Raw genomic sequence first — 9,255 nt, forward strand, 5'->3', positions numbered from 1 at the left:
TTTAAAACCTCTGCAATTATTAGTTTATTAGTATCATCCAGGATTTCAGATGTTCAATATTTCTCCTGAAGTTATACATAAATGCAAATTGAAATAAGAATCTGAAAGTCAAAATTGTATAACAAAACAATACTCCATCACAAAAGCGTGTAAAATTACAAGAATGCTTTTTTTTTGTTTGTTTTTAAACACTGGCACTTAAGAGAACCATAATTTTGTAACCACAAAATTGCCGAATTGTCCCCCAAACTGGTAAGCAGGTATATGTGAAAATAGTTACAGCTGCCAGCACTTGAAGTTTTACTAAATATGCAAAAAACCCCTTAGCTTTGGTTTTGGAAGAGAACTGTATTTGACCAAATTAGACATTGTTGGTATACCATAAACATTTAACTTTTTAATGCAAAATTTAATAAAATGTACTTTTCCATACAACTATATTTAACTTAAAAATGGGCAAACATCAAGAGTGCGGTATAAAACCTAACAGGAAAAATACATCTTATCTCATTTTCAATTTGAGACAATATACAACTTTGTTTAAAGGGCTAAAACTAGAATTTCAAGAATACAAATATGAATTTACATAGATTTAACAAATAATAATGGTACCATTTATAGAAATCTTAGAAAGAAAAATCATTTCTTGTGGGCCCTTTGCTACCAGGAGTCTCATGGTATAAAGCCCGTGGCCATCACCAGACCTGTCACCAAAAAATAATATGGTCATTTCATGCTTTTAACTTTACACATTTTAGGTACGCTCATCACCCCCAGGTGTTCAGAGATTTACAAATATAACTTCCATTACATGGTAACAGAGTCACACGTGTAAATTTCTCCACACCGGATGGACATACACTCTTCCTATGGGTCCTTCTAGGACAAAATTTAACGTTCCCTCCCTCCCCACCCCCCAAAGTATTTAGTTTCTGTAAAATTGAACTCTATACTTCTCAACTCTCCAAGACTGGTAAACTCATGCAACGCAATAGAATATTACATTTCACAAAAATCTGAACAAGTATCCATTTGCTGAGATTGAATTTTTGTTGTTTCCAGTTATGGAAGATTTTCATCATATGCCTATATATTTCTTTTCTTACCCTATCATGATAATGCAGGGTATGCAGATCAAAGCTTTGTTTATCAGCTGGTTATATGAAAGATGAAAACTGTAATATTCCCGTGATCCCATACGGGCATTCAATAAAGCAAAAGATGAGTTCCCCTCAAAAGAAAAAAAAAAAAAAAAAAAGAAAGAAAAAGTATGATTCTCAAGGGCACCTATTAAAAGGACAACAATACTAATAAAAAAAAATTGTATTTACTTAGAAGCATTCAGAATGTCAACAAAACAGCTGCAACTTTTTTTCTTCCTTTTTGCAATTACAGAGTGGTATTCAGTTAACAGAACAACAATTATTTTTTATGATGCATCAGAGACAACTGAAGATGAGAAATGAACTACATCCCCAAATATAACTAAATTTGTGCTGTGCACCAACAAGAACCTGCTTTATAACTCCCATGCCAATTTACAACCCCCACACTGTACCAGGCAAGGTTAGTGGCCATTGAAATACCACTAAGGACAGGGCTATCTAAAGACACATTCGGTAGTGTGTTAACTATACAAAAAAAGAGACACTGTACAGTTTAAAAACAAATCTTACACAGCCTTACATTTCAATTTTTTTTTCTTTAAAAGGAGTGAGTTGTGTACAGGGGGGTTAAATGCTTTATAGACAAGAAAGAAATTGCTCTAAAAGAGACTTATTCATCATCATCATCATCTTCATCCTCCTCTTCTTCCTCCTCTTCATCATCTTCATCCTCTTCATCTTCATCCTCATCCTCCTCCTCTTCCTTCTTCTTCTTGCTCTTCTCAGCCTTGGCAACTACTTTCTTGCCTCCATCAACCTTCCCTTTGGCCCGGTATGCAGCGATATCCTTGGAGAAGAAAAGCAGGAACAATCTCTCAAAGATTTACCCAGCCAAGAGGTCTGAGCAACCTCCACAGAGCAGTTGTGAAAGCAGCCACCCAGCTACCTGCCCTTTCTGCACATCCACTGGGGCAGGACCAGGAGGGAGCTGTGGCTTCAGCTCTGAGGTGAACTGAAGCCAAAGAATCGGGAACCCTCTAACACAGAAATGACACTGGCATGCTGCTGCACACTGCTTATGGCTGCTAAGGAATCTCCATTGTTGGGCTTCTGGGAACAGGCTGGAAAGGCCGCTACCTCTGATGGTAAAGGCACAGCTGAGCCCACTATCCCATAAGGAAATGGAGTAGGGAGACCTCTTAAGTTCCCTTTCTAGCCCTCCCTTCTACAGTGCCTAAAGAAATGCACAGGAAACCCTCGTTTGAGGCACAAACCTGGGATCAGCCACCCAGAGGATATCAGAATGACCCAGCCTAACAGCTGCAATGCTATGCCTCAGCAAAGAGCAGTTAGACTCAACTCTGCCTAACAGAAGTTTACTAAATAAAAGGTATAAGAAGAACTTGATTAAAGGGTAGACACTGCCACCTTCTGCATGCAATAAATTTATTCCAGTCGTTTGAAATGCACAAAATTCAGTTCCTGCTACAGGGAAGTTAAAACCATACCTGGAAGGCACAGTCATAAAAGCAGTTAAGACTTCCCAACTTTATGCCATAACAGTAAAACCATTAGATAGGAGAATTGATCTACAAAGCTTACACATACCAGCTAGAGAGAAACATCAACGCATTCACACAGATGGTCCAAATCTTCAAATATCCCCCACCTGTTAAACACTACACCACTAATCTTACTGCTCTCTTGGACTCTCTTAAACTTAGCAGGAAATTTTGAGATGATACCCACTAAGTCAAAGGCCAAGCAGTGAAATAGTGAAGATTACTACCCCTTAAAATCCTACATGTAAGTCTAAGAAATAAAGACATTACTACTGAAAATTAAAATGATATCTGCAAATAAAGACTAATAATTCTATAATTTAAAAAATGCCTGAGTTGCCTGGGATGTGTGTACAAGCAATTACTATGAAGCTGTACAGAAAGCATCATGTGGGAAAGCTCCTAGATCTGCAACTCCTCTCCAGCACATCAACAGGGCTCCAAGGCTCCACCTTGCATACTACAGTGCAAAAATTTTGAACTTGGATTTGTTTGCCAGCAGGAGAAATACCCAGAGGAAAGTGACAGCACACAATGGACATAGGTGCTGTATGGCAGCACAGTGGTCGCTGACCCCTTGTGAAGCATCGTCAGGGGATGCCAGGGTGCATCCCTCCTCTTCCCTTGGTTTCCACATATTGGCATGGGAATCTGCCTCTAGAAATAAAACCATGTGTAGCACAGTCCTGTGTGCACAACAGAATTCTGCAACTCCAATTAGGATGGCAGGGTTTAGCTTTAATAATTAAAAAAATTGTATGACAAGCTGCTTCATATGCATAATTAACCAAATTCATTACTAGAAAGGACATGGACACAAAGTAGGTCCAGGAAAAACACATGCCTAGACCTAGTTATCTCATTTTGTGTTTTGTCATTTTCCTGGAGTATATTTTAAAAATCAGCTATGTGTATCAATTATCCTAACATTCAAGGATGCTCACTAGCATCTCCAAAATTAGGGAGAACCAATTCATTCCTTACCAGCATTACTTACTGCTACCAACTCAACTCAAATTCTGCTGTGACTTATGGATTTAGTAACAAGAGCCCCCAGAATTTATTCAAGCACCAATAACAGGTCAAAACTACAGACAAATGCAAACAGTTCAAGGTAAAGGACTCCAATTTACTGTTATGCCAATGAATCATTTGCCCCTGCATACAAGCCTTTTTAACAAATCTAATGAATTACGTCATTAGCATACTATAATTTGCTACATCAGGTATCAGGGTACACAATAAGGAAAAAAGCGTCTAGAAAACTGAGGCGTGACCTCCCCAAAGCATGTCCCTAAATGTCAGTGTTACCTTTTCATATTTCTCCTTCAGCTTAGCAGCCTTCTTTTCGTAAGGCTGTTTATCGTCTGCAGCGGTGTTGTTCCACATCTCTCCCAGTTTCTTCGCAACATCTCCAATGGACAGACCAGGATGTTCTCCTTTGATTTTTGGACGAAACTCAGAGCAAAACAAGAAAAAAGCCGAACTACAGAGAAAAAATAAAAAAAGATGATTTAAATTTTAGACTTCTCTACAGCAGCAACTTTTGGGAGCTTTGCTGCTGTTCCTTAAGAGCACTTTGGAAAAGGCACCTAAAAGTGAGACAGACATTGATTACAGTGGAAGGTATCAGAACTGAATGAGCCACTTTGCAAACTCAATGCACCCTTTTCTTTTAAGTAATGCTGCACATCTGGTCCCATTTCTGGCAGAATCCCCAGACAGGCAGACTTTATACACCAGACCCAGAGAAAAGCTTTAGAAATTAGACTAAGTCAATGATGCTATGGCAGCAAATGTTATGTCAGAACTGTTAGAGGTGCGAGGCTGCAATATTTGTTAGAAAAGCAGATTTCCAGACCACAGCACCAGCCCAAGAAAGAACATTAGCTTGTAAAGGATCTTCCCTGTCCTTTTCAGCATTAGCTCAGTTCAAAACACACACATACACACACAATAAAGTGCTGGTGTCCAGAAGATGAATTTGAAGCCAGCTGTCATTATGTTGTGGCTAAAGTTTTAACTTTCCAGGCTGGTTTTGAGGAAGATCACCCCTCAAACTCTTTCTGTGCAAAAGCCTCCAATTTTAAACTGACTGCCAAGCAAAAATTCTGCTCAAGCCAACAGGTGATGAGCAGGGAGGGCCAGCAGTACTTTACTGCCATATTACACTGGAATTACCCTCTTAACAGAAATTCGAAGAATCAGTCAGAATCACACATAGTCTATTTTTGCATCTAATTTTAAATGCTGCCATTACTCCAACTTTGATAGTGGGACCACCTACCTGAAAATAAAAACTTAGCATCCATAACTAAAATTTCAACCTATCTTTACACCACTGGCGAGGAAGATCATACACTCTTGTATTTCTGAAGCTCCTGGATAAAATTACCATTTTATAGATCCACACCAGTGTGATGGTCCCAAACAAGACAACCTAAAGCTAGGAATCTACTTACGGAGGCCTCTTCGGTGCATTTGGATCCTTGAACTTCTTTTTTGTTTCCCCCTTAGGTGGTACATAGTTTTTCATTTCTTTTTCATAACGAAGCTTGTCAGCCTTTGCCATATCTTCAAACTTCCCTTTCTCCTTAGAAGACATAGTCTGGAAGGCAATCAGAATCACAGAATACCTTAAAAGGGACACATAAGGATCAAAACAGTACTTTAAGATTCAAAAACATACCAAAGACCATTCCAAAATTTCAGCTGGGGGAGCTAAAGGTAAGACAAGGATAATGGATAGTTACCAGTCACTTTACAACTACACTTTATACTTACCCAAAACCTGAGCTCCCAAAGAAATAATTTACAATCTTGAATGGTATTTCAAAAAACCAGCCATTTAAGGTTTTGCGGCTTTTTATTTTTTAAGCAGCTATTCCTACCTTCCATCGTTCTGAGCATTTTTTTGAGAACTCTGAGAAGTTCACTGACGCATCTGGATGTTTCTTCTTGTGCTCCTCCCGACAGGTTTGCACAAAGAAGGCGTATGAAGACATTTTACCTCTCGGCTTCTTAGGATCACCTTTACCCATTTTTGCTGATTTTCTGTAATGAAGCAAATGAGACACCTTTAAAACTTGTATTTTCAACCACCCAGGGCAGAAAGTAAGTCACAACCAAGGGTCATGCCAAACAGCACCTGCTGGAGCAGTATTCTGAAATCATACAATGCGAAGAAGATTCCCTTCTGGAAAATTTGCTGAAGATGTTTGTCATGCCTGCCTGAGGTGACCAGGATGTAAGCAACCTGAAATCTCAAAGGGCCTTGAAAACGTGCAGTTACGGTCTTTTGCAAACAAAAACTGTCCTTCCAAGCAATCTGGAGGCAAGTATTGCAGTGGAGACTGCATACCACAATTATTACCAGTGTATTAATCATAAGCTTGGGAAGAATAAACACTATTGAAAGGAGGGAACAAGTACCCAAGCATCCTGTCTCAGTGGCCTTCTGGATTACTGATTTCTTTATTTTCACAGCCCATGTTTCTACCTCTTCCCTGTAGGCCCTGTGTGTTTATTTACAAAATATGGTTTTTATTATTTTCTATACCACATGTTTGACCAAACTTTATGTGTACTACAAAAGCCTACTCTTTGCAGGTATACATTGAAATATGGGAATGAAACACCTCACTTGGTCAAATACGTTATAAACTATGCAGGGAAAAGCACAACTTTATGTACAGCCAGCAGAGCTGTGCTCAACAAGAGCAAGACACTTTCAGGGACTGAAAAATGCCTTCCTGGGACTTTCACACCCAAGTCAGACATTTGGAATATTTCTTCATAGCTCCCTGAAAAAGTCACTTGCACCCTGACAAGCTCTGCTTTTCAGCAGAGTTAAAAGAAGGATAAAAAAAAAAGCGTGAAAGAAAAAAAAAAAAAAAGGGCAGGCGGTGCCTGTCCGTATTGCCACAGAAGCTGTATTTCCTATCGGTTTGGCGGATAGACAGAAACAGATTTCTGCTCTGTGACTAAACACGTCCGGTCTGAAGTTTCTACCAAGTAAACAAGAGGACTGAAGAAGCAGGAGCCGCTGCTGCCTGCACGGAGCCGCTCCCAGCGCAACCGGGCTCGGGGCTCGGCCGGGGCAGGGCCGGGGCTGCGGGGACAGGGGCGGCCGCGGGCAGGGCTCGGCACCGCGACCCCGGGGCTGGCGTTTAAAAGCCGCCTCCTTCCCGCCATTTTGGACGCTTCCCCTACCAGGGGGGCAGAGGGAAACTTCTGAAGTCCCTCAAGAGACCTGCTGGGGGTGGAAGAGAAAAAAAAAAAAAAGGAAAAAAAAAAAGAAAAAAGAAAAAAATAAACTAGTCCCGTTATTAGGGAGAACATGTGTAAGTTTTATTCCGCGTTCAGGCGAGGGCTTGCAACGGCGAGCACATGCCCAGAAGCCGGAGACGCACGGGGGTGCAGCTGCCCGCCGGCGGCGACCCCCGGCCCCGGCGGGACAAAGCGTTCTCCCGCCGCCGCCCCCGTCCCCCCGCGGCGGGGGGAGCGTGCCCATGCCCAGCCCTGCCCGCTCCGGCCGCCATGAGGCGAGGCAGCCCCGGCCTGCGCTCCCTCCCTCCCTGCCGGCCGCGCCGCCGCAGCGGCGGTGTCGGCGGGAGCGGCCGCCATGGCGCAGGCTCCTGGCGGAGGAGGTCACCCGCCGCCGAGCCTCCTTCCATTTTGTGCGCCGAGGAGCAGAGCCGGCCGCTCCCCACCCCCCCGCCGCCACCACACCCCCCGCGGCCGGGCGGGGCGGCGAGCCCGGGCGGCGGGACCCCCGCCGAGAGAGGCCGTGGCGGGGCCGGGCGGCGACCCCCGCCCGCGGGGGCGGCGGTGGCAGCGCAGCCCGGGCGGCGCGGAATGGCCGCTGTGGCGTCGCCCGCTGCCGCCGCCGCACAGAGAACATGGCTCCTTCCTCCCTTCCCTTTGTGTGAGCGCGCCGCTACCCTGGCGCACACGCTCAGCCATTGCAGCCGAGGGAGGGCGGGCGGGAGACGGGGGGAGGTGGGTGGGAGCGGGGGGGAAGAAGATGGGGGGGACCAGCGCGCTTTCAGTGCCTGCCGGAGCCCCGGCGGCGCGGTAGAAGCCCCGGCGGGGACGCCCCGCTCCCTCCCTCGCCCCGCCGAGCTGTGCGGCCCCGGGGCTGCCAGCCCCGCGCCCGGGCGAGCGGCGGCTGCTGAAGAAAAAAGTTCCCCCGAACTGCGCCCCCGCCCGCCCGAGCGCCTCCTCTGCTGCTCCGCGCCGCTCGCCTTGTTTTCTCGCTCGCGGCTGCCGTCAGCCATGTTACAGCCGGGCGGCCGCGGGGCCAGCGGCGCCCCGGCCCGCGCCCCGTTTCCCCGCGCTCCCCAACGCCCCGGCGCGGCCCGCCCGGAGCCCCTGCCGCCCCGCCGCCCGCCCCGCCACCGCGGCGATGGCCACGGCGAGGTACCGTGTAAGCGGCTTACGGCGGGGCACGGCGCGGCCCTCGCCCCCCGCGGCGGGCGACCCCCGGCCGCTCGCCCGGTTCCCATCGCCCGCCTCTCTCTCCCCACCTCGCTCCTTGCCTCCCGCCGCCCCGCTCTCCCGAAGTCGCCCGCCGCCCCCGCCCCGCCCCGGCCGAGGGGCTCGCCGCCCGGGAAAGGGTCTCCCGGGCACAGCCCCGCTCGCCTTTGTGTACGGGCGTCCGAGCCGGCGCTGCCCCGCGCTCCGCGGTCGCGCAGCAGCGGCGGCACGACGGCCACCACAGGCTCACCGCCCGGCTGCGAGCGGGCGGGCGAGCGGGCGAGCGCGCCCGGCCGGCCCAGCGGCCCCCGGCGCGTACTCACCCGTGTCAGACAGAGTCGGCACGCAGCCCTCGCTCGGCCCCGAGCCCCAGAGACGCTCCCGCGGCCGCCCGCCCGGCCCCAGCGCTGGCTGGGTCGCTGTGCAGCCCGGTGCACCGCAATGGCTGAGCGCGGGATCGATACGCAGCCTCCTCACACTCGCGGCGCTGGTAACATTACTCTCTGCACAGCCCCGCGCCCATTGGCCGCCGCCAAGCCGAGCGCCGCGCCGATTGGCCCAGGCGCTCCCATTGTCCTGACCAGAGCGCGCTGCCGGTTGGGCGCGCGGCGGGACACGTCACCGAGCAGGGAAAGGGCGCGCAAATATAAAAGTGAGCGCAGGGAGCCGGGCGGCGGCGGGGCCCGCACAGCAGCCGTGGCCGCCCGGCGCCGCGCCGCCAACCGCGAGGGGCGCGGGCCTCGCCGCCCCCGCCGCCGCCCCCGCCGCCCCGGGGGCACCAACGCGGCCGTCCCGCGGTGAGGAGCGGGGCGTCGCCGCCCCCCGCCCCTGCGGCCACGCCGCCCCGCCGCTCAGGCGCGGAAGCCGGAGCTCAGCGGGGAGCCGAGCCGAGCCCGCGTGTCTTGGCTCCTCTTGCCCCGTTCCAGCCGGGGCACGGGGCTCCCCTCCGCTGCCGCGGCGGTGTGCGCGGCTCTGCCCCCTCCCTGAGGTTGGGGGACGTTTGTTTTGTTTTGTTGTTCGTGATTTTTTGTTTATTTTTTCTTTCTTTTTCCAGAAATGGCTTCATCACCTGTATGAGCAACAGGCGGAAGATGCTGGCTTTCCATAAC

At 49.0% G+C, this 9,255-nt stretch overlaps 1 protein-coding gene across 1 annotated transcript; it reads right to left on the minus strand.

Moving 5' to 3' along the window:
- Nucleotides 1-8,634, minus strand: HMGB1 (high mobility group box 1). The gene is made up of 5 exons (XM_066544881.1): nt 8,470-8,634; nt 5,560-5,722; nt 5,131-5,276; nt 3,980-4,154; nt 1-1,953 (listed from the first exon to the last, which is right to left on the minus strand). The coding sequence occupies exons 2-5, from the start codon at nt 5,707-5,709 to the stop codon at nt 1,777-1,779; spliced, it is 648 nt and encodes a 215-aa protein (XP_066400978.1). The 5' UTR covers nt 5,710-5,722; nt 8,470-8,634; the 3' UTR covers nt 1-1,776.
- Between the last annotated feature and the right edge of the window lie 621 nt (nt 8,635-9,255).

Source organism: Molothrus aeneus, chromosome 2 (assembly GCF_037042795.1).
Source record: "Molothrus aeneus isolate 106 chromosome 2, BPBGC_Maene_1.0, whole genome shotgun sequence".
Lineage (NCBI taxonomy): Eukaryota > Metazoa > Chordata > Aves > Passeriformes > Icteridae > Molothrus > Molothrus aeneus.

What these genes read in the sequence shown, in the direction of transcription:
- HMGB1 (XM_066544881.1), bottom strand. Translation starts at nt 5,709, where the DNA reads ATGGGTAAAGGTGATCCTAAGAAGCCGAGAGGTAAAATGTCTTCATAC. An exon ending in AATGCTCAGAACGATGGAAG is followed by an intron (nt 5,277 to 5,559) that starts GTAGGAATAGCT and finishes ATTGCCTTCCAG; the next exon opens with ACTATGTCTTCTAAGGAGAA. An exon ending in TGAAGGAGAAATATGAAAAG is followed by an intron (nt 1,954 to 3,979) that starts GTAACACTGACA and finishes TTCTTCTCCAAG; the next exon opens with GATATCGCTGCATACCGGGC.